This window comes from Zootermopsis nevadensis, unplaced genomic scaffold (genome assembly GCF_977971745.1).
Source record: "Zootermopsis nevadensis isolate Lab colony 2312 unplaced genomic scaffold, Znev_1.0 Znev_ptg000017l, whole genome shotgun sequence".
Taxonomy (NCBI): Eukaryota; Metazoa; Arthropoda; class Insecta; order Blattodea; family Termopsidae; genus Zootermopsis; species Zootermopsis nevadensis.
This window is the reverse complement of record NW_028259149.1, coordinates 5,194,189-5,220,521: the sequence shown is the minus strand read 5'-3', so window position 1 is coordinate 5,220,521 and position 26,333 is coordinate 5,194,189. Positions and strand designations below refer to the sequence as shown.

Sequence of the window (26,333 nt, the reverse complement as noted above, 5' to 3'; positions counted from 1 at the left end):
TTGGATGCGAGTCAGTCAGTTGGATACATCTAGATCAGGATAGGGTCTGGATAGAACACGATAACAAATCCCCAGTTTGCATAAAAGGTGGAGAATTTTTTTGAGTAACGGAGCAGCTGTTTAGATTCTGAAGAACTCTTCTCCATTGAGTTTGTTAGTTCGTATCTGCATTCATCATTGAAACTCTGTTTCAGACATTGTTTTTTCTTCAGTTCCGGATTTCGTAATAAAATGTTCCTGTTTCACTACTACTATATCCGAACAAGCCACTCATGTTGTAGAGAGAATTGTGGGTCTCTGTGGTACATTTATTCGTGATGAGCATAATATTCTAGTACGGAACTACGCAGTTTGTAGCTTCCTTATTACTAATAACAGTGGAGCTGTATTACGCTGCAGGCGTATGCATTCATCCTAGGGCATGCCTCGTGGACAGCAGTGAATAATAAAACAATGGCTCCGGACATTGATATGTAGCGTGGAAATGAATGTGCTGGATTTCCATTTGGCGGTTTATCTGATGTTAGCACCAGTGTTCGGACGTTTTATGTATCGCGAAAATGATCGTCTCATCGATCCTTCCACTCTACTGCAGCCTATGGTACATCTCAACTTCTGGCCTAGATAGAACCATCACACCGATGGTGCTTCACGATGGACCTGGTTCTAATGGCTCGTGGCAACTTTGCAGAAGGCAGGTCCATGATAATACTCCCTGCTTCCAATAAACTATTATTAAAGAATGAGAAAGAAGACGGAAACTTCATGCTAGAATACATCCTTCTACTTATGAAGTAAGTTTATCATTCGGGGGAAGCAAACATATATGCAGGGCTCCTGAAAAAAAGGGGGAAAAAAAACTTCATATTGAATTGAATGGTAGAAAAGAAGAATTCTTGTAGCAATTTTTTAAAATACACTCAAGCAAGTGGAAAGTAAAGAAATTTAGAGAGGCAGAAAAGGAGATAAAAAAGTTTCAACCAACTTTTGGCATAACTGGAGGATTTGACTGGGATTTTGGGAAGGGGATTACAGCGGCGGATCGGGGTCAGGCTGCAAGGATCCAGAACTTGTCGATGTCGGATTAATTTTCACACGGGTAATCGCTCAGATTTTAAATGATTTGGAAGAGAAATCCCTTTTCACGTTTTTAATACTTTCTCAGGTTTTAGCAACAACTGATTTATGTTAGCTTGTTAAATAATATGTAATTTTTGTATTTATTCTTTTCTTTTTAAAAGTTCTAAACTCTGCCACAATTTCCTAAATTAATTTTTAATTATCGTTTAAAGCAGATAGCGCCTCCCGGTAATCGGGAGTCCGCTGCGTAGGCTTGCCATTTAAGAAGATGGGCTATCGGAACATTCGAAACTTCGGGTGTCGACGCCTCACCGTAAGCAACTCATTCATCTATTCACATTCTAACCGCTGTCGTCCTGATGTCAATGAAATGTATGATATTCCCTGGAGGATTTCTATATTCTAGTTTTATTGTCAATGTCACTGATGTGAATTTTCGGTTTTTTACAAGGATAACTGCTCTGTCTTCTTAATGAATAATGAACCACATCTATGCAACAGGTCACCATCTTTGTATTTGTCTGCTTGATGCTTCTGTTTGGTTAACTGTATCTGTTCCTACGGGTATGTTTTTGTCAACTGTTGACAAAATTTTAGTTTTGTTTATGAAATAATTATCTTCTTTTTTTTACATTGGTGAAAATTACGTGCGGTGGGATATGTAAGGAACAAGATGGAGCACACTAGACTTTAATTTAATAAAAATATCATGATTTAACCTTAACATTTCATACTGCTCTTTGAACTGAACGAAAGGCAGTTCAGAAATGAAATTGAATTTTGTCAGCTTCATTGGTGGACTAATGCATAAAGCGATGTCTCTCCACCCTTCTTTCTAATGAAGAAAGAAGCTTGGAGAGACATCGCTTTATGCATTAAGACTTGTACGATCTCCTCGTAACCATTAGGTAGGGAGGACGAAGGGGTAAATAGTGATGAGGATTTATGTTATGTAATGATTTGTGATGTGTGTTATCAACTTATATACAGTTTGGTGCTACTGTATAAGGGAATGGTAGCCATTGTCTTCGATCTGCGCTGCTAATGACAACATTGATGATAGGCCTGCTGTATATGTGTCTTGATTTGGTATTTTGTCTGTCTGGAGTTTGGAGCTTAAGACAGTCTTGAAGTGGCCTAACTAATGACAACGATTCTTTCAGATGATGCACGAGAGAACCAGAAACAACAGCGTAAGCGAAGGGAAAAAATTAGAACGTTTTTCTTATTGTCCCCCCCCCCCCTCTGTCCCTCTCCACAACTCATGTTTCCAGTACTCGATCGTGTGTCTGAGAATTTTAGCAGATGGCGCCACAAGGAACTCTGGCGCTGTCCGTGATGTGCAATTGGTTATAAGAACTGCCTCATCGCTAGGAGAATCGATATAAGACGCCTGGTTCTGGAATACTTTGGGTTATTAGTTATTTAGAGGCGTTCAGAATTACTGTGGTTTTAGAGGTTTGCTCCGATTTGTTTTGATGTGGTTCTTGGGTAAAATGACACTAATTTTGTTGCGCTTTAGCCCTGATGATGGAGGCAGCAAGCATCTCTGAATCGTCGGTAAACTTCAACCAGACTATACACCACAGAAGACGACCATCTATATTGTATTCGTTTTTCGTATTTTTGTATTTAATTTGTTTAATATAGTACACTTATTGACAGTATTATTTCCTCTGCTTCAATTTTAATGACATCTGTATTGTTCTTAATCGAGATTTTATATCCATATGAAATTTTATGCATTGTCATCGCCTTACAAAATACTAGTTTTGTCCTTCCCTTTAACTGTCGTTTCAATATTCTATTTATCGATCTGCGTAAATCGATTCCTGGATAACGATGCATATTATTCAGCGATTTAAGAAATATCACATTTAATGCAGTTGAAATGTGAAAACTTGTTCTGTAATTGAACTTCATTCACTGTGTCGAGTACGAAATGGCGACAGATGCATTTTTGAAACGTTTCGATCATTGTGATTGAGCAGTGTTGCGCTACTCAGTTTCTTTCGTTTGTGCAGAATTATTTTTTTATTTGCCTTTAGTTTTCATCGTTTCTCTCGGCCCTACAATTTCTGCGCCTGGCTGTTTGTTTAGTTCTAAAACGTTTTATAAAAGTCTTTAGTTCTGACGTGTGTATACACGTGCAGCTGGCTGAGGAAGTTTGTATAACAAGACATGTTTCCATGGAAACAGCACTCGGTTTCTGCTGTTCAGTAAAACATGTGACTGAACTACTACTCAGAGAACCGGCCAAGATAAGTTCTCATTACTTAGAGCGCCGGACGAAGGCATTTTCCCAATATCCAGGTAAAAATGAATTTTCTTACGAGGACAAATTGTGTGTTAAATTACCGTCTATAGAAGGTCCACTTTTCTTCAGTATTTCACTCAAAATTATGGCATTTCTCCAGTGCAATAAAAATGTAATTATCTTACCAACAAAACCATTGATTAATTTTGTAGATACTTGGTTTTCCTTTTGATTCCGGGAAGGGAACTTGATGAGAACTTTGAACTTCTGTTAGAAAATGAAATGAATGCAAATGATCTATTTTGTGAAACGGCAGAAGAACGAGGTCACTGCTGGAAATTCGAATGGAATGCTCACATGTAATTTCTGAATGTCCTTAGAACGATGAAGGAATGTTTGGTTACTCAAAAACAGAACGAATGAAAAATGATTCCAAAGCCAAGAGAGATTTTATTTGTAGGTTGTTTGAATGACCGAAACTTTTCATATGAAGATAACTGATCAGTTTATGTAAGTCAGCTGCAGTCTGATTGTTTAGTTGAACGTTGTAAATTTTTCATAATCAATAAATCAGACTCGGTCATTATAACTAAGCTTTTAATTTTTGCCAAATAAGAAACTGGATATCTCAAGACTGTTTGTGGGGAAGCTTAGCTCGTATTTTGGGCAGTATCTGTTGTGACTCGTGTTGATTGTTACAGCAAATAATATGATATTAAAGACATAACCGGAGTATGTTACAAGATTGGCATGTATGTATATCTATTTATAATTGTTTTATACTTAATGTTAACAACCTTTATTCCGGAAGCGGCCAAGTGCTGGGTCAGAGACGAAGTTCATAAGTCACGACACCGAAGGAGTAACGTGAGAAAAACATTATTTTGGGTGTCAGTTTTACTATTAGTCCGTGAATGTCATCACACCCCATTTATATAGACACCCAGTATGCGTAATGGATGGAAGAACTCATCCTCCGGACACGTCACTATTTTAACAGTAATCGTAGTGAGCTCCTAAATTCAAATTACAGTCAGAATGGACAATGCCTGATTTTCTCTTTCCGGAAGCACATATTTAGAATCTCTGAAGCACAACAGTCCAGATACATCTATGGGTTTATCTCCTATTCATCTTGCAGCGCGACCTTCAAACGGAGCATCTCAGGAAGTAATGAGGTTGTCTTCAGTCTGAATCTGAAATCCGATGCACGATTTCGTCCTGAGATGAAGATCAGGATGTGCTGAAGAATGAAGCAGCCGGATGTGACGTTTTCGAAGCGTTGAGTACGAAGACGGCAGTCTTCCTCATGTTAGCGCCGTGTAGTCTAGTAGGAGCTTACAAAGGTTTCAGAGGCCTTTGCTGTCTCCATCATCAGGGCGACAAACCGTTATTTACCAGACTACACGGTCTTACAACCCAGAAGACAGCTGTCATTGTACCAGCCATTTATCCTTCCCACAGACACTCTCCGTGCATGACCAGTCCCGAGCGAACCTCACTTCTGTTTCACCGCGGTCACCAATTTATTGGCCTCTACCCTTGAAAGTCTTATCAGGAATCAATAAATTATCTCTATTCGTGTAGGCTACTTAGATCTATGCAAGCACTGACCGCGAGGAGGGACTGGAAGATCAAAGCGGGTTTAGGACCGTCCCAGAAGGCCGCTTCATTCTGTAGCTCAGATCATTTGTCTTCCAGCTCAAGGAATTAACTGATCCTAATAGAGACTGTGCAATTCAAAACGCAACCAAACAAATCATATACTAGGAAAATTAAATCAGAAGAGGTCCACCTCTTTGTAATCGGCTCTCCCGACCCCCCGTGACATTCGACTCAGTTTCACCCTGGTTGCTGGGCCCCTGCTAAAGTCAGTTGCGCAAAACTTTTGTAGTTGCTTTCAAGGTGCATTCACGAGCAAACGTGTGTGTTTGTTCTTGAGCGTTACTTAACATTGAACTAAGGAAAATGCTAAATCTTTAGTCCTGTAGTGATGTATTTTATATCTTGTAACCCTCTGCACTTGGTTAATTTGTCACTGTCTTCTTTACAATTTTTTTGAGTTGTTTGCCATATATTATATAGGCAGAGAATGTATAAAATATCTATTTCTCTTTTGTCCTAGAAGGTTCATTTGAAAAATGCCCAAATTTATTTTCTCTAAACCCGTACTTTTTTGTACATCGTATTTAAATTACATACGTGACTTTGTCTTCCAAACGGTCATTTTTCACGAGGTTTTCTCAGCAGAATTCTAGTGCTCTGCATATGTGACATGTATCTGCTTCCCCCCCACTCTGCCTCTGTTTAATTTAACTGGAATTTCTAGAAGATGAATATAAATGACAAAATTCCACATCAAGTAATTTTCCTCATTTCGCAGTCAGTTCATATCTCATAGATTCATCCATAATTTTAAGCAGTTTTATACCCAGTAATTCGTTGCTTTATTTATAACGTGCACTGTATAGCCCTCTAAACTCAAAATTACTTATTAAATGTAAACCGAGACGGGATTTTTCTCTCTTCCCACGTTTTAAATTACACGTGTAAGGGCTACAGGTATTCTGTTTGGCAGACTGCGCTACGTAACGTGAAATTTGATGCCAATTTTTCTGGAGTCGAAATTGTTAATTGGTCACACAAAACCCGTCATTACCTCCAGTTATCAAATGTAACGAATCTCTGCTTTGATTTACTTACTAATTCACATAATGTAATGTTATTTTTAGTTGTTATCGTTCGGAATTTATTGTTTTCCATTTGTAAATGTGCTTCATGGTCTTTTTTTTCTCCGACAAACATGCGTTTTTATCTGTTGTCATAGTGTCCATGTCGTGTCTTTTATTTTCTACCGTTCTGATACCATATTGTTCGTCGCCAGATATTTATATACATGGATGTATTTTATTATTGATAACGTAGCAAGACATGCCACATGTCCTGTTGTGAAACCGTAAAATTGGTTTTATTACTGAAATTAATAGATCTGTATTACTTCGGATTGGGTCAGAAGGATTGAGAGAAATCTTGAAAGCATGCGGCATTGCCCGTGTATCTCTCGACAACAGTGGTTGTGCATGTTAACGAGTCGGTAGCTTTTATTTGGAGCATTTACGTAAAATTTTTATGTTTCCCATCTGTTTTATTTAATGGTCCATGAAGATTGAACGTAATTGGTGATTATAGTATAAAAAAGCCAGGGTTGGCAGACCTGCGCCGTAATTTGAACTCCGCGTGCTTGAACTTTCCCTCGTGTTCCTCGGCGAGCCTTATACGTTCTTCAGGTTCCTTCCGCACAACTACACAAGGGATTAGAAAGAATTGTGCTTTTATTATTCTGTCATAAAAACTTTCCTGAAATATAACATTTCTTCTTTTCTTAAAGAGGTATTTCAGACAGGATGTTTATAAAGTTTGTGCTGCAGCAGACTGTCACAGGGTTTATTTCAGTTTCAAATGGAGATAATGTTTGTGCCAACGTTCCAGCATTGTTTTTACCTCGGGGAAGTATGGAAAACATGCGATTTATTTCAGTTGTCATCATTTTATTATGATTCATTTTAGACTTATTTTCCTCACAACGAAAAATTCTGACACGACACTCGTTTGTATCCGTGAGATATGGATTCGAAATTTTGTCGAAGATTTTCATCACATCTGCTGTTTAATCATGGATTTTTTTTCTGTCGATCACAATACCGGCACAGAAACTTGCGGTAGACATTGTTCTTTTTCTTCTTCTTCTTCTTCTTCATTTCACCATTCTCGCAGTTCATGTGACCCTGACGTAATTTTCTTGTTGCCCCCTTTGCCGGGCTGATTTAGATGTTTGATAATGTATAACTAACATACGAAAATGAATGTAGTTCTTTAAATGCGTCATTAAATTCCATAAACTTTGTTTCTTTCTTATTCTGTTCAAACTGTCATTCTGAAACTACTTTAATCGTTTTTGTAGAAGTGTTTATTTAAACCTGTGCTTTTATTACAATTCGTCTCTCTACGTACGCGCGATGTAAGATCCTGAGATGTTCAAGTACCGTCATCAGTCTTGTGTTTGTTGTCTCTGGAAACTAGACCCCTAGCCGAGAGAAGTCTTGTCTAATAGTAAAATTAAGTTTATACGAGGTGAAAGCAGTTTGTCTCTGTTGTGTACTTAGTGAGAAACTTGTGTCCATCCGTCAAACACAAAACTTCAGTGTGAATTTAGATGTAACTCTTAAAGGTAAATTATAACACACTTAAAATATCTGCAGTGCCATTTCGCTGGAGTGATACTGCATTTGACAGGTAGTTGTAGACAGCAATATTTCTTTTTTATTGTTGCAATGGTGTGATACTGTGCCTCTGTGGAATTGGCCGCTAATGGGCCCTTTGTCCATTCCCCGGATATTATAATAGTAAATATGGAGAAGTGTTTCTGGCAGGGGAAAACCGAGGGACTAGGGAATGAGCCTGTCCCATGGTCATTTTGGCCACCACGTGCCACACGTTTGTCCAGGGTGACTTATACCGCTTGAGCTATCGTGCCGACACAAGACATGAAGGCAGTAGGGACGTATTTAATGTGTGCTTGCTGTAACGTGCAATAGCCTTGCCTGAACACGTGCTAGAGTACACAAGATACTCAGGAAGAGGCATAAGTAATGCCTAGCTTGTAGGAGACAGACTGGAAGAATGCGTGACCACGAATTTCGTCTTAACGACCCATGGGACAGAAAGAAACATCAACAGTTTTAGCAATTACCACGTAGCGGTGTTAAAATACAGTGAAGTACATTTTCTGACTGTGCTGGTCGCTGGCACAGCTTTAGCGCCATGTGCAGTCACTGCATTGGTTGCCGTTGTGAGTGGCACTCCAACTGAGCTCTGGAAGGGGCGTCGTGCTTTGTGACAGGTCTTATTTAACTTAATTTGAGAGAATATAAATTAGGCATTATCGGCTGGAAGAATTTCGTTCCTGCGAGTATAAACAGAGACTGAAGATCGATCCCTGTAAGCAATATTTTAAAGCTGTGTAGTGGGGGGTTAAAATGAGATTTAAATATGCGACAGAAAGACGCACCTCCGGAGTGTCAGACTGAAGCAGGTCAGGATAGAAAATTTAGCGAACGAAACGGAAAGTGGTACCGTAAATCAGAGAGAGAATCAGCGAAAAAGAGAAGGAGTAAACAGAAAAAGAAAAATGCATCGGAAATAAGATATGCACGTGGGAACTGAGAGAAGGAAGAAGTCAGCCCTGAAGCATCACCACTGAGAAAAGTAAAAAAGAGTTTGCTTGTTGTGAGAATTAAATAAAATGAGATGTAAAGGTGAAGGTGAGATAAAGTGCTGATAGAAACGAGGATTTTCTGACTGAAATGCGTACACCAGCAGGTGAACAAAACCAGCGACTTCTAATACGACTATTTTTACATGTATGTGTAATTTACGCAACTTTAAAATTATTTCATTTTTTTTTATTAAATATATTATATATCATGTTAAAATATGTTATTAAGCCTCAGTAATGACTGGAATCGTACAGATATATTTTATTTCCTGATTTTTCAAGCGGGTTTTTGGCTGCAGGTACAGCAGCCATTTTCTTGACAAGATGTTTATAAGTTATTGCATGGACTGTACTTCCCTGAGCAGCTTGTTATTCTCCGGAGAAGTGCCCCCCCCCCCCCCCAGTACTTGTCAGTCCTGGACGTTTTCAGCATCTGAATAAGTAATGCCGTGCTGCCACACAATTCTTCTTGACAGTCAGTACCTACTGCGTCCCGCATTATTCTGTGTTACATCTTTTTATTACAGTTCACATAAGTTCCAGTTCCATTTTCTGACCTTTTAAATCAAACTATATCACACTTACCGTGATAGAACCGATTACTACCTCAGGGCACATTGAAATCTCTAATAAGAAGATAGCCTTCAGCGATATTGCGCCGTGTAATCTCATAGAAGTTGATCGACGTTTTTCAGAGGTGCGCTAACATCGCCGACTTCAGCTCCTACGAGAATACGCTGAGCAAATCCCAGAAGCCTATCACCTTTATACTCGCCGCCTTGAGAACCTGAAATTTTACAAATCACTGAAAATGTGTTCAGTATAAGATAATTTTTTTTATTCAACATTTTTTTAATAATGTTTTCATAATTACAAGTGCTTTCTCTTGTTAACTACAATTCATTTTCACTTAATTGCTTAATTTTATATATTATAATTATATATACATAATAACAACAGATAATATAATAGTGTTATAATAATGGCAGTGTGAAGTGACCGAAATCGCATTTGTTTGTGACGCAAAACCAATTATTGTTAAATAATAATTGTGTTTCTTCGTCATGTGAATATAGTGCAGTTAATATTATGTACAATACAGTATTTCTATGGTTCTGGGAGAAGAGGTTAATGAATGACTATTTTGTTGCGTGTGATATTGGCGTATTCCGTGTTCACATGAGTCCGTACGCAGACAAGGCCTAAAAATACAGCGGCAGGAGAATGTCGCCTGACAGAGAAGAGAGAATACAACTTGGTTTGTGTAGCGCGTAATACTTTTAAATATTAATGTTGTTTATAAAATGGAAATATTTTGTAAAGCGGGAACAAATTGTTTGGAAACTGACACTGTAACTGAAATGTTTCGTAATAAGGCAAAGCAGTACAGAAATAAATATCCCTTGGTAAAGGAACAAGGCAAGTTTGCGGCTTCATATACTTTCGTTTGCACGCGTTTAAATTGTGTTGGTCCATGTTTTTATTGGGAAAATTTGAACAACATTGAAATAAAATTGTTGGGTACCAGGATTTATATGGAACATAAAGAATTTTTTCCGAAAGTGCGTTGAAATTAACAAAGTAACAAGTTTAATCAAACATGTCAGCTTCATGCCAAATGCTGCATGTCTATACACGAATTCACTTGAAGCCTAGGAAATATCAAAATGCCTTAGAAATCCCAAGCCTGTAAATAGTTTAGTACACTTAAACACCTGAATAAAGAATGTTCAAATAAATGAGGAAGGCAATATCTTATAATCACAGTAAAACTTACGCGCACTTTCATTAAGGAGACTTTTCACAGTGGAATTGTAGTCGAAACGTATTTTAAAACTAATATTGCCCTGCATCAGCTGTTGATGTATAGAATACACTTTGGTGTCCTTTAATACCGCGTCTGTCAGCAAGTGACCAATACGATTAAAAATATTTAGCAAAAAATAACAAGAATTTCAAAAATACAGTTAGTTTTAACTCATTAGTTTCAAGGAACAGAGTTGTTCGTGAGAAGATGTTAGTTGCTCAGCTTGTAAAGAAATGAATGGATTCTAATTAAACCAGTTGGCTCATTACTGTTTTCACAAAAGTCTGAAACATATTTCTGTCCTGATCGTAATGAATCCTGTACAAACCCTCAACATCCTGTTTTAAGATCCATTTTAATATTGTTGTCCCACATAAGTCTAGGTCTTATGTTTTGTATACGTTTTGATGATAGTTTACACCTGATGATGTTTGTGCATTCTGAAGCATGTAGGGATTTGTACCTACTTGTGCTAGCTATGAGATGGGTGCTGACTGATATAAATTCACATTAGTACATGTAACAAAGTTCATACAATAAGACGTCTCACAGCTATCAAAATATGCCAAATACCATTTATATTCATACTATCTGAAAGCTCCGGAAATCCCAACATCATGCAGAACTATTTTGTACGCTGAAATTTTTGAATTTATCGTTACGTGTTTACAATAGTAGAGCCCATTTAAATTCACTCTGTGTGCGTAATTACTTAGTGGTGACAGTAGTAATAACATCCATAATAACATATATATATATATATATATATATATATATATATATATATAAATCAGTTATTGATCTTCCGGAAGGTGGGCTAATTAAAGTATTTGTGCAGCTCTCATTGACTCTAGAAATTAAGTAAAAACAGATTATGTTGTGAAATAATGTTCGTTAAAATATGTGATTATCAAACAATAATGAAACAAAAATTGTTAATTCAGGCCTGATAAGGTTATTATGCAGTCATAATGCATTCACAGAACTGAAGCAATGATAATATATTAACAATATTGTACCAGTGGTGCAGTTTTCACTTCTCAGGCGTTTTCGACATGCGTAGACAAACTGAAATTACAAAACACTTGTTCACTTTGAGTCGATCCATAAAAGTAAGATAGATCTTTACTGAATTTTTATGAATCACAGCAACGACAGATCCTTTCCTTGCAATAAACAAAGGTTAAATTCAAATGCAACTGTTCATTCTTTGTTGATGCTTATCCATATTGGAGAAAAGTTGAAATTTCGTACTGAATGAATAAGGAATAAATTATAAGGCTTCACAGTTTATTGATGTTGTGTCAAAAATAATTATGTAATTTGTTTCATAAATGCTTTTAGATTGTATTTCAACAGATCACGAAGTAAAGAGTAAAACAATTCTGATTTCAAGACAGTTTAAACTCTAGATGTTTATTTTTTAATTGCGGTTTTATTTAAAAAAAATGAAGATTTTTTGTGTAGTATGGCATATTACCATAAGATTACAGAGAATAAAGTCATATGTTCATTTTAAAGTGGCCGTTAAAATTGTTGGATCAAAATAAACATTTGAATGTTTCAAAATATTTCGGAAAATTTGAATTTAATTAAAATCGGTGTAGGTCTAACTTTTCTCGAGTTGTTTCCTACGTATTGGAAATCAGATGAGGGATTTTAATAGGGTTTTCAAGCTTTACGAGAACGTTCGGTACCTTATTCACGTAAATAGATGTTGCAGGCCTGTTGGATCGACTGGAACCATTTTTAAATGCACTCAATAACTTTTATTCCAGTCTTCCATGCATTATATTACATACCACTAGACACCCAGCTGTCCCAGTTTCAAATAATACATTGTGTTTACCACACCGAATTCAATGTGTAACAAAACAAATAATTAATCAATTTTAATTCCTGACTATTAATAATCCCGCAAGTACGATGTATCGCCATGCATTCTGTGACATCACAGATCCATCCATCAATCCGAAATGCTTATGACGTTGCATTGTTTCCCATATTCGATGTAGTCGCAAAACAGGCGTATGTACCGGAAACATCGAGTCAACATGAGCAACTTAACTAATGTTAACTTTTCTTAAAGATGAGTTGCATTTACTAAACCCAGCTTAAGCCGTCCTCTTGAACCTATCGATGTCGAGGGATGTACTAAACTACAGATAAAATTTGTTAATAGAACTTTAATCTGAAACATTCTTAAGTATGATTAATATGTAACGCAATGTAGAGTTTAAGGAAAATTTATTACTATTTCATGTAAATCTGCGTTTCATCATGTGAGATATGTGTTTTTCTCAAGGGGTCATTAGACTATAGAAGTATTACTTGGATGGTTCTGTTTAACTAGAGAACTAACAATTTATGAAGGGGTTTATATGACTACAAAACTACTCTATCAAGGGATATATTCTATTAGAGAACTATCAGTTCCATGGAGTGATTCATTGGACTACAGAACTACTATTAATCAGGAAATTTATTCGACTTAAGAACTATCAATTCCATGAAGGGATTTATTAGACTGGAAAGCCATTCCTCCAGGAGATAGTCAGGCAAGTGAATTATCAATTCCATCAGGAGGTGTAATCGGCTATAAACCACCAAGTTGACTAGAGCACTCTTGGGCTATATCAAGAGGTTCATTCCTCTACCGACTTATGCAGTGTATTTCTACTCTAGAAGAAGTGATAGCCTTTCTCACCTATTTACGTAAATATTCTTTATGGCTGAGGTAATGAAGGTTTTCGCCCATTGAGTTGTTTAAAGCTTTTATTGCACAAGGAAGTGTGGTGTGTCGCTTCAAAGTACGAATCTGAAGATAAATTGTTTCTGTAGGAGGGACGAATCTGCTGGTGTGGTAAGACCTCATTGAAAATCTAAGATGGGAGTATGTCGGTGATGAAAGCAGTTTCTTGTAGCTCCTCTAATGGCTGTATTAACATAAATTCACAGACCGTCTCCAGATTACATTCACGAATCTTCAACTCGTGATAAAGACTAGGGTATAGTAGATTGACTCCTATAAAGACAAAAGTATGCAACTTACCGACCAAATCTTTGTAGCGGTATCGCTTGTACCTACGTGTGTTTTGGAGGTATACGGTTCGCATACAGTCTGAGTTACCGGCCATCATTAGACTTACTTGGTTTTACTTAGTATCTCCGTACTGATACAGGTAGATGATTAAGTATTTGGTGTCTCGGGCATCGACAGACGATTGTACACGGCGCCAAAACGTGAACGATCACCACCATGATCCCCAAACCTCAGATCTCCCTTGACTACTTGTCATTAATAAACATAACATATGAAATATGTGACTTCTGTAAGCTTTAATATTGATGTGCTACCCTCTTAAGTCGGGAACATGTGACATGCAGTTTAAAAGAGATTTAAAAATGTATGCCCACTGGCATATTGTTACCCTCGGAAGGGATTTTGGGTGCCCGCGAGAATATCAAAGTAGATTATTCATAATAATTTCGTGCTTTTTCCCTGATGATTGTCAGGAAGATTGTTATTTTTGCTGTAAGACCCGAAACCTCGTCCATGGTTGAAGAATTTAAATATTTGGATTATGTTCAGTTACCTCTGAGATTCTTTACGTGCTTTTTTTTTGAGACCGAGTAGCCATAACATTGCTTCAGAATACGTCTTAAGTGAGAACGCAAGACCCAGAGCCATTCCCGAACTCGCCAGTATTGTTACGGTGTGCGTACATTTCCGAACTTGTTGATTTATGCATTAAACTTGCCTGAGAGTTGTTCAGCGCGTACTGGGCTAAGCTTTCTGATCGGTATGGTGAAATCTCTTGAGCCGTCTGCCTAGGTATCCGGAGTTTGTGTGTTATGATCACAGAGATTTGTGTTGTGTGTACGAGATTCCCATATGAACACCGGAGTCCAATTTTGCTGTTGAATGAATCCACTCCATCATAACAGTATAAACACGTAATGCATATTTCAATTCCCTGCCTTCTCCTCCGGCTTAAAGCGATGTGAAACCACCATCTATGAAATTTGTGTGATGAGCGTTTTAGCTTCGTTTCCAGCCTATCAGATATGGATAATTTAAGTTTGCATGTATTCAACACCCAAAATGTACGGTATTCAATGCACAGTACTAAAGCAAAGAATTGTTGCTTTATTCTGAACTGACCGTATTAAGAAACAGAAACTTTACAACGGTAATTATTAAAGGACAAATTCTTAGGTTGTTTAACTACGCTATTTCGACTGTAGAGGTTTCATAATATCGACTTGGACGGGAAGAATTATTATGAATGTTAAACAGATATTAATTTGCAAGGATACGGTCATTGAATATCTAAAAGTAAATAACTGGCATTCACGTTGAAGTACAGAAGGTGCTATTCACCAAATATTATTAAAATTATGAAAATAAGGGGAATTAAGTGGGAGAGTCATGTAGCACGCATGGGAAAATACTAAGCATTTTCAGAACATTAGTAGCAAAACCAGAATGGCGGACACGACTTGGGAGATGTGTATGTAGATTGGAAGATAATATTAAAATGACTCTTAAAGAAAGAAAAAGCTAAGGATGGAATCCAGTGGTGAACGCTTTTCATCATTGTAATTAAAATTCAGTTGTGTACTTCTCGACCAGCTGAGCGACAATTAGCTTTCAAAGTTGTGATTTAGTAATTACTTTGTTTAGTAGTTTGAAAGTCGTGGATAACCAGTGTTGTTGAATGGACTCTGAATCTTTTAATTACAAAGTATAAATATTTCCTTCTGTAGATCGCGATGTTAATGTTTTTAAGAGAAAAGACGAAGAACCAAATAACTTTCGGTGCTCGTCGTCTTTGCTGAGACGCCGCAAGGACTGCCTCCGTCTTCAGCTTTAAAATTTAGTTTTACTTTGTTACATAAGAAATTATGTGGTTGAAATTATTCGCTTCACTGTTACAATGAAAATAAAAGCAACCCCGTTTTATGGCTTTAAGCAAGAATTTGCATTTTAAAACATGCAGGTATGAGATTTCAGGTTTCCCCAGCGGCAATAAGACTGTCTTTTGGGATGTTTTGTAGAAAGTTACCGATGATTCAGATGTTGTTACTACCCTGATAATGGAAGCAGTAAGTGCCTCTGAAACGTCGATCAGTATCTACCAGACAACACTGCGTAACATCACAGAAGACATTCGACTTTTTTCTGTTCCGTCAAGAGAATCGCGTGCTGGGAGTCGAGGAACTATTGAAGACGCGAACCAGGTCGTCGTCCCGGGTTTTGTTAGCTCGAAGAGATTGCCCTCCCGCGGATCTTCATAACGCATTAAAATGCATAGCTTCTCCATCTAACTCTGCCGCTCCAGTATGTAGTTTGCTTTCAGGTTTGAATGATAATGACATAGTTCGGATCAACATCTCATATATCGACTTCTTCTCCTTTTTGACACAAATTTAGTACGGTGTTTGTGGGCTGATAAGGATGCAAAAACTAGCTCGCGCCATGTTTCAGAGTCCTTTTTAAGAAGCTGATAGTCGCTCAACTAGTCAATAAATTCCCTGTATTTTAATAACTCCGAAGTTTTTACACCGTAATGACGATGTTTTTTCGGGACTTGAAGCCATGTAGGCTTTGGTCCTGAAGATGGAGACTGTATTTTTCTCCGAAACGTTTTAAACCACCGAAGGCGTCAGAACCAGTAGGACAGTGTCAACATCCTCGTCGTCATGAGAACCTCAGTTGTGACCTTCACCATGTTCGCATGTGCCGCCACTGGTTCAAGTGTCAACCAGATGAAACCAGTGAACGCCGCAAACACCACTTAATTAATTTATTACAATTATTATTATTGTTGTTGTACCTGTGCCTAGGTCTCTTCACTTTATTTCTTTCCCGTTTTCCAAGTACGATTTTCGTATCCACCCCCACTCCCCAATCTCATGCTTGCTGCTTGCCCTGATAATGGAAAATATTGCTTGTTAAGGAATAGATCTGCATGGCAAATGCCATGCACTGGGAAATGAGAAATCCAAAACAAATTTTAATTAGAAGACCTAGATCTAGGTGGGAGAACAGACTGATATTGAAATAGATCATGGAGAAATAAGAAAGAGACACGTGGTTATGGACAGTATTCTGTATTGGCGCTTTGTGAACGCGGTGATACAGCTAAGGTTAGCGTAAAGACGGAATTTTGACCGGATGAGTCGTGATCAATTTCCGACACATTTTCGACATTATGGAGTAAGTCAGTCTGTCATTAACATGGTTTGTTATTATTTAAGCATGAACGTTTTGATTTTAGGCCTTGTTCTGGGGACTGGCTAACTTGCTGCCTCCATCATCAGGGCAATGTGTGCGTCAACGCTTGATGATAGAGGCAGCAAGGGCCTGTGAAACGTTAGTAAACTTCTAGCAGACTATACGGCGCTACAACCCAGAAGACAGCAATCTTCTGGTAAATTTACTTGTTAGGATTAATTCTGGCACGCCTGGTAAAATTTATTTCCCTTGCAATTGAACTTCTGTATGTCAGACCCGAATAGGGTTTTTAAAACAATAATAAAAATAATAGGATTACACAGATCATATTTTACATCTGCCCCTAACATTCACCCTATGCGATTCCCAGATAATTGGAGAGGGAAGGAGTGAGGTATATGGATGTTTGATTTATTTCAGCGTGACTGGGAAAGCTCATAAAACGTGTATGCAAGGCTCTTGGATTTCTGTGTCAGTAGCAGGGACCAAAAATCCGAGTCAGTAAACTGGTTTGTCGCATTCAGCGTGCGCTGTCTTGCTGTTAATGTTATTCAGGGAGGGCCCGATTATTCGATCGAGGCAGTATATTGAATGTGACACCACTTTGTGTGTCTTAAAGGGAATGTAAATTTTGACCCCAGAAAACGCAAAGCAGAAAATGTATTCTGTTGCAACTTCGCTGAAATAAAACGTCATCCCTGAATGTAACTCCTGTCCTCGGAATATATCACGAACGTAAATTTTGTTTTATTTTCAGACCTACATCTTCTTGATTGCAAGTGGAAGTTTGGGACAACAGCCCTGCGAAGTTGAGTAAGTGTAAACGCTACATGAATGTAATTTTAATGTATCTTAATGTATCATATATATACTGAATGAAATCACCGAACGTTTAAATTATAATTAAGTTGCGCGCAGTCCATTCTGAAGTAAACTAATTAACACGACGTTTCAGGAGTCGCCTTTACATTTCATTGACTCGAGGTTAAACAAATATTTTGCTGCTAACTTTTTCAATAACCGTTTGACAAATACATGTATTTAGTTAAATTAAAAATGTAATTCAGATTGATGTTGTATTCTTATGTGTTTCTGAAATATTTTATCTAAAGTTATTGTGAATTAAACTGACAGAGACTGAACAGCTTATAGTACATCCGGAAGTGAAATTAATCATGGAACGTAGAATTATAATAGGATCCTGATTAGAGCAATCAGTATAGTGTTATATTACGGACTACACGTTCGGGGTTCGATCGTTTGCAAGGATAAAGGAAATTTCTTTTAGAATGTGGGGTCGATCCAGCGGGTACCAGGGGTCCTTTCCTCGAGGGTAAAATAGAGCCTGGGAGTGATGCTTATTATTTGTCCCCATCTAGAGCCGAGGTCAATATTGAATACGAGTTTTCCCCACACCCCGCCAAGCCCACAACTTCTCGAAGTGGGGCAGCTTAACTCAAGCGATGTAGTTCACGATAAAACGATTATAACTTTTATACAAGTGTCTCAGATTCCGGATTAAAATTACGGTTCAGAAACTGGTTGTCATGACGGTTATTTCATGGTTTTTGTAAGTCCTTCAAGGGGAATTATGTATTTAAGAATAGGCCACGACCACCTCCTTGCACATAACTTTCTTATTCATAAACCTCAGTCATCTTATCAATAGGCGCTACATAACCAAGAGCGTTGAAATAGTGTCGTTTAACAAAGCAATAATCTAAGATGTCTGTCTTCTGGGATGTTGCGCCGTGTACTCTCGTAGAAAATGATGTTTCAGGGGTGCTTACTGCTTTTCTAATTAGGGCGATTATAGCCCTGATGAAGACAGTAACCTAATCTGAAACGTCGGTCAGTTTTTTTTTAGAAAATTACACGACGAAACATCCAGAAGACAGCCACCTTCATGCGTTCATACGGCGTGCGTGTCTTCAGACTCGTCTTAGTCGCGGTGTTACGCAAGGACGAGACCGAATCAGTTCTCGCGAATGTGGAGGGCTGCAACAGCGACTTGGAAAGTAGCGAATCAAGGTGTTCAGGATGCGGCAAGCTTCTGCCTGTATATCCTGCCTGATATCTGTTATTGTATGTATGTATGTATGTATACAGACAAGCTGCTACTTCATTTGCATCCTGCATTGATTTCCATGTCAAACACTGGGATGGGGCAGCGCATTGCTGGGGCCCGGCCAACACCAAGCCCGCGTTACACAGACCATCGAGATGGAATTATTGATATCGTTAACCGTAGGACTTAATACAGGTTTACGGGGTTGAGCAAAGCAGGACACAAACGCGATCTCTGCGTGTGACGAGAGTCACCTGTGATTCAGAACTAGAAAGACATTCCTTAATTCCCACCGAAATAATTGCGGCACGTGACACTTTTCGTTAAAGGGAAGTATTCTTATACCCAGCCTCCAAGTGGGGGATCAGTCCCTATCGGCTGTCTGTCACTCGTTCAATATATTCGCTGTTGCCTTTCGTATCCCGTACTGTGTCTTCCGTTCGCCACTTTAGAAAGATTAAGAACGAAAGCAATTTCAATTATTATTGAAGAGGAGGTTCTTCAATTATGCATATCACGGTATGTTAAGATCTAGTAAGTAACGGTGCCCTCGACATGTACCTGGGTTGTGGGAGAAAAGAAATGCATTTGATGCTTAACCTCGTCTAAATACTATTCAAGAATCCAGTCCTTACCGCAAAGAAAACACAACATTTCACTATTACATAGATAAATTTGTTCAGGAAATAATTCCCGTTTACACTGTGAATCATACGACACCCATAAGTACAAATATCAACTTTACTGATTGAAGATGGTTGTCTTCTGGGTTGTTGTGCCATTTAGTTTGATAAAAGTTTAGTGACGTTTTAGAGGTCTTTGCTGCGTCCATTATCAGGGCGATGAAGGCAGCAAGGACCTCTGAAACGCCGGTGAACTTCTAGCACAACCCAGAAGACAGCCATCTTCAGTATCACCGCCGAGAAAACATCAAATCCTACAGCTTTACTGATTGTTAAAAGCATATGGTATATATATGTACGACTGGGTTTTAAAGGTTTAAAACAAAACGAAATATTACTAACTCCATATAGAGGAGTTCTTCTAAGAAGCTGATAGTAGATAATCTATCCAAGAAAATATCCGTCTCTTGTAGAACCTGAAGGTTTATTGCTGTTTACAAGAGCGTACTTCCTGTAGCCGTAAAATTTCGTAATGTGCCTGCTTTTTAGGGCGATAATTTTTTTGCCCCCTGCTCAACCCCCAAGCAGAAGTTTTAGCCTTGTTGGTTTTCTGCGATTGCTCATTCAATATAGTCGCAGCTACCTCCATATTTGGAACGAGACATCCATTATAAAGAGTAACACAATCCAGTTGGCACAAAATACTGACGATGAACACGCACTGAAGCAATCCAGGTCAGTACAGGCCAATAAAATTATAGTCGTGGAGTTTGTAGATCAGGCACAGTGTTTTCAATATAGAGGATCATTAGGAGCGCGCGCTGCAGCTGTTTTGAATAAATCGTGGGGATTATAACTATTTGGGAAACAGACACTGGATTCTTAATTTGTTCAGCGTCGTTTGTCAACATCATCAAGTGGGCCGATGTTACAATGTGGATACATCCGTTCGATGCCGATGGAAATCATGAGTTAAAATTAAACTTTTTTTCTACCGAAACATTTTCAGTCCCTATAAAGTGCAGAATTTAAAATAACGTATGCTCCTTTATTATGAAGTGTTTAAGATAAAACGTAAATGAAAACTAGTCATTTAACGAAACACATTGGTTTAACACTTGTCTGCTATTCACAAACTTTTATGCCTGTTCGTTTGAGTGTTTAAAATAAATGGGAAATAATTAAGCCACACAATTGAAAAAAAAATTCAGAAATTCTCACAAAATGCTGGAAAAGTAAAAAAGAGGGAATTAAAGAAAGTAGACGGAGACGGCAGGACGTATACTCAGTAAACACTGTACCACGAATTTTTTACTTGTCTGATTTGAGGTTTTCACAGCGGTGAGTATGAATATTTCTGTCTTCTGGGTTGTTGCGCTGTGTAGTCTGGTCGATGTATACCAACGTTTCTGAGGTAATACTGCCTCCGTCATCAGGGCGATTCATCGCCCTGATGACGCTGGTTGAAGTCCGAATAGGATTGGGCCATCGATATTTCCAGTTTGTGACAGATTCCTGTATCATAAAAAGTATCATAAAAAGTTAAAATGTCTTTATATTTAATTCTAAGAGTATCGGTACAGTATTAAGTGATTAAATTGTCTGATGAAGATTGACATTAACCGACGAGTCTAATGGCGCCAAAACCCAGAAGAACATAGTCTGCCACGGTTTTCGCGAATTTTTACTGTTCGTTCTCAGATATCTTAAAATTATAATATTTTGTAAGGGTTATAAATTGTTTTTAACAAAATTATTTTAAATTTATTCGGCCACGTTTGGCGGCTGAGTTGGTGAACATACAGCAGCCATAAAAGTATGAGAATTCAATTATTCAGTCTTTAAGAAAATATATTTCATATAGGCCTATTGTCATTTCTTGTCGCATCCGATTACAGACATTCACTTTCTACAAATAGAAGTAATTCTTGTATAAAATGAAGACATAATAACACACTTGTCGGAAAACCGCGCTATTGTGAATTTTCTGTATGTATGAACCCTGACAAAACCAAAGTCGCGGGCTCAGAGTGTAGGGTTGTAATTTCAGCAGCTCACGCCGCCGGGTACAACACACGTAGACCCTGATCGAAAGGGAAGAGGTAATATAATTTGTCTTATCCTAAGGGCAATAATTAGTTAATGAACTTGGGTGTAAGGGGTTGTGCGGAGGGATGATGGGATGTGACAGAGGGGGTAATAGTGTTACGAGGTGAGTCCCTGATATTGCGAGGACTAACAAACAAGTATTTGCTCAACGTTTCCCGGCTGACAAAACTGTGTGTTAACGCAGTGCGTATGAATCTTGCCTACGAGCGGATTCAACCAAGGCCGTATTCCATCAAATTTTAATATTATCGAAGACGTCTGTCTTCTGGGTCGCACTTACCGCCGTGAGAACTTCGAACTCTATTTACTTCCTTGTCACTTGTGTATGCTGTGAGGTACAATCTCAGGACTGGCTGATTGTTTTAATTAATTCGTTTTATAATTTTTTGAACTGTGATAATTCTAAACCATTCACTAAATTACATCTATAATTAGCGTTGCTTCTGCCAATCTTTGGTCGGTCTATCGTTTATTTCATATGGAAAAGCTTACTTGGTTCTTTAACCCGCAATGGTAAGTATGTGTAACATTTTCTGTCACAATCAGCGACTCTGAATTAGACCCACAGAATGCATTTATTCATTTTGCGCGTTTATCACTGTAAACAGAGATTTTTTCCTTAAACAGCATTAATCAGTTGATCTTTGTAATGGTGAAGTACTGTGTTTTCTTCGCGGTACGAACTGAATCCTTAAACATTAGTTACACGAGCTTCGGGCATGAGAGGTTTAAACGTGAGTGGGAATTACTGCGAAGGGAGTACATAGCCTATTCTTTTCCCTTAAGTATAAGCCTTTAGTTCGCACGTCTCATTTTATTAGTATTTATGTTAACCTATTAAAGATGCTGTTCTGTTGTTTCGATGCTTATTACACCAGATGTAAGACTGCATGCGTAGTCTTAAGTTTATGAAAGGGAAAAATAGCTGAATGGAGGTGGAGACCGAGATTCGATTTCCAGTAAGGACATAATATTATTCCTTCGTCACTACGTCTGGACCGCTTTTGATTCCATGGGGATGGTATTTAACACGCACGAGAGAGATGTAAATGTATGCAATAGTTTAGTCGAAAAACTTGAAGGGAAGATACATCTTGCAATATCAAGGAATAAATATGAGGATAATATTAAAGTATATCTTAAATAAATAAGTTGTCAAGATGCGGATTGCATTTATCCGGCTTACGATACAGTTCACAGAGTTATTCTCGAGAACGCGATAATTATGCTTCTGGTTTCATGAAAGAAAGTATTTTTTTGTTTAGCTAAGCGACTTTTGCTTCTCAATAAGACGTCTGTTCCATCTGGATATAAATAATTACATATTTCTGTATTGTAAGGAGTGTCTTTTAAATGTCCGTACGTATGCACATAGATGACCGTCTTCTGGGATGTTACGTCTTGCAATCTGGTAGATTTTGACTGCCGTTTCAGAGGTGCTTACTGCCTTCATCTCCCAATCAACAGGGTGATCAGTATGTGATAATGAAGGCACAAGCACCGCTGAAACGTCCGTGATTTTGTCATTTTGTGCTGGATCTTGTGAACACGGTAATGAGAGGCGGGGAACTTTCAATTACCTGAGTGACTACTTGTCTCTCAAGAAGGACTGAGCTGCACGGAGTTAGTATAATTCCGACTTTCGGAGATTACTTGCATGAGGTTTTGAAGGTCATCCAACGTTTCGATAAAAGTTTCAGCTGCCCTCTTCAAGATTATCCCCGAAAGCCGAAGTCATACTTTGAACTCCAGCCGCGAGTACCTGAGGGCAAGAGTTAGTGTGTCTTGTGTATATAAATATGTAACCTTTGTGAGATATCAGAATTCAAACATCTGACACGAGTATAATCGTCCGAATTCTTCGTGTATATACAATCCCACTAACGACATTTTAAACCTTTTGTCAGACTCAGCGGCGCCTACCATCTACCTCTCAGTTTAAACTTAGAAATCGATTTCGCTGGTCTATAATAATATAACTGTAGAAACGCAAAACCTTAAGGGTTTTCCTTTTTCTAAAGTTGGCACTGACCGCTGTTTCCAAAGACACGTCATACATCTGATACAATAATATCCTACTTTCAGCGTTTTAGTGCATTGGATCTTATTTATAACAGTATGAGTTCAAATTAAATACGCACTTTTTTTGTTTTCATGAAACAAATGTGGAGGCGGCATACTTCCCTTAATTTTGAGTGGGAAGAGGCGTGGTTATTTTGAGGATTCGCCATTTTCGGGCTAATTTATATTTAATCAGCCGCTCTGACATTTCACTTTATTCCATTTTCTATCACTAAGCAATGTACCACTAAAGCAATAGAAAATATCTTCAAATTTACCGTTGGAGATGCCATACTAAAATTTGTGCTTAGGAGCCGAATATGATTTTGAAATTTATATTAAGCAAACGTGTGCTTAATAACGAAATTGTTAAGCACCTTAAAATATTTTTCATATTATATTAATTCATATTCTACTAATTTTGAAACTAATCCTAATCTCGTATCGCTGAGAGATTAAGTTGTGCTATAGAGTCTTAATATAAGGAAAACAATTTTAGTATCAGTTGATTAACAATCTTTAATTTGCAGGGGCAAATGAATGGGTGTTGTTAATTCGAGTGGAAGGAAGATAATTTATAACTTTTAAGTTTCTTACTAACCTCCCTTCCGCTGCAGACTATCAAAACCACGCACAACAAACTCTTAAGATCCACTTTACAACCTAACCTGAACACATTTCACATTCACCATGTCAAACATTTCTTTTTTCCCTCTCTCTCACTCTCTTTCAGAAGAGTACAATCTCAAAACATTATGGTTCTCACTGGTTACGTATGGTAAAATAAGAATAAATTTATTTGAGCATGTCATATCTAACGTTTGCTGAGCTCATTTGGGTTAGAATATATACACAGAGACTCTTAACTATGGCCTAAGTAGGAGGATGAGAGACTGGTAACACCGTACCTCGAAGGCAGTGACGCAAGACTCCTTAAGTCTAGAGAATGTTTTCAGCCTCCTGAATGGAACTGATGAAGCATGAAATTTTAATGGTGGTGTTATTCATCGCAGAGCGTTCTGTGCAAGGCACCGCGCAGATATGACAAAGATTACCGACATTTCTGAAGAACTTATTGTCCTGTCCTTTTGATCTAGTTAGGTAACGAATCAAGAATTATCAAAGTAACAAAATGCAGATGTTGCGGTCTTCTTGATACCGACTCCGTGTAGTCTCACATGTGCTGTTACCAGTAACATACATGGTACGTAATTGCTGTGATGTTGGAGGCAGCAAACGCCTCTGAAACGTCGGTAAACTTCTAACAGACGACACAGCTCATCACAACAGAAGACACTCAGCTTCGTAGCCGTGAGAACTTGAAATCTCACTAATTTAAGAATACCTGGAGTTTCGCCTCCATTCCTACGTGCATCTTTGTGTTGTGTTGTTTAAGCACAGTGACAATTTTACCGCTGTTTTAATATAAAAAACTAGTTGTTAATAGTTTAATATTTTCATATGCAGTACTCGAGAGTCATTACAAATATATTACTTTTAAATGAGAACACTACAGTGCGCAACTCATTGTCGTTACCCTGGTAAACGGATCGTCCCACCTCGAAGCACCGGTGTTACCAGTCTGTAATAGTCTGCATGCATGATATCCGAACCCAGAGCTGTTGTTGGCAGTGTCACACCGTGGTTTCCCTGTCCACGTGTATAAACTCCACTGACTGAGCCGGTTGTCAGGAAGATGTCGTTGATCCTGACGGATCAAGTAGCATCTCCTCTGTGGGGACGCGTCGTGGTCCGACGTCCACGCCCCCACGATTTCGCTTCTTTTTACCCAACCTCCTCCTCCTCTTCTTCTGAGTTCGTATCCGATGAACTGCTGCCACACACAGGAAAATCGTCAATGCGGCGACACTCGCCGCCCCTACCCCTAGCGCTGTGTATATCCCACCTGGTAAATACGCGAATAAACTTCTGCCTGCAGCACAATGTGACTCGTCCTCGTCAAACCCTGACGGACAGTTCGAGCGACCGTCACACCACAGACTAGCACTGATGCAGGCGTTTAGCTCTGGACACCGATGTGGGCAGTCCCAGTCGGCGGGAAGTGACGACGTCATGGAGTCGTTGTCGCTTCCGACGTAATCTATCTGAAGCTGTTGAAGCAGAGATGATCTGGAACGCGAGATTTCCAACCAGTTGAGGGCTGCGACGCCTGGTTCGCGGCCGACGAATTCTACGAGGAAACTTGGTGGTCGAGGAGACCTCAAATAGAAGGCTCTACTTCCTTCTACAGAGGTCCCACTGTTGCTTGTTGTTGGCGTGTCTTCTCCCATGGTTCCTGCACTGAACCACTCCTCGGAGAAGACGTGTACGGCGTACTGTCTGGCGTTGGGAGAGGCCGGACAGACCACTCGGAGTAACCTGTAGGAACGAGGAGGTACACTGAAGTTAGCCGACGGCGAGACTTGACGTTTCTGAGTCACATGTTGGGTCTACGAGATTGGACTTCTACATTTTGTTGACGTGATGCCTTATCACGAATGCGTGAATGAATGAATATGGAGTTTCGAAATTCTGAGTTTCACTGAGTAGTTTCGAAGGGTTTAGTGGTTGATATTTTGATTAGTAAACAGGTAGCGTAAATTCTGAATCTCACTTGCTATAACTGGACAGTGAATAGATCGGACAGGATTACAACCGGAGTAGGAGCACACAAGAGGGCTTAATCCTTGAAGAACAATAAGAAGAATAAGAATTTTCGTGTTTATGTGATTTTAAAGACTATAAATATGATACTCATGGATTGCACAGGTCTGTCACAGAGATAGTAAACATTAAATTAATGTATTTCACA

The 26,333-nt window shown here is 38.5% G+C and overlaps 2 protein-coding genes across 3 annotated transcripts in view; one reads left to right on the top strand and one right to left on the bottom strand.

The window, feature by feature from the left end:
* Positions 1–26,333, top strand: part of LOC110829882 (uncharacterized) — a 196,097-nt gene that overhangs the window by 32,804 nt on the left and 136,960 nt on the right. For both annotated transcript variants that reach the window (XM_022064067.2, XM_022064070.2), the window contains exon 2: positions 17,418–17,473. In XM_022064067.2, coding sequence (XP_021919759.2) covers positions 17,418–17,473 — 56 coding nt within the window. The remainder of the gene's footprint in view (positions 1–17,417; positions 17,474–26,333) is intronic.
* LOC110829875 (uncharacterized) overlaps positions 9,429–26,333 on the bottom strand; it is a 147,108-nt gene continuing 130,203 nt past the window's right edge. The window contains exon 8 of the mRNA XM_087350172.1: positions 9,429–25,900. Within this exon, the coding sequence (XP_087206298.1) occupies positions 25,210–25,900 (691 nt within the window). The 3' untranslated portion in view covers positions 9,429–25,209. The remainder of the gene's footprint in view (positions 25,901–26,333) is intronic.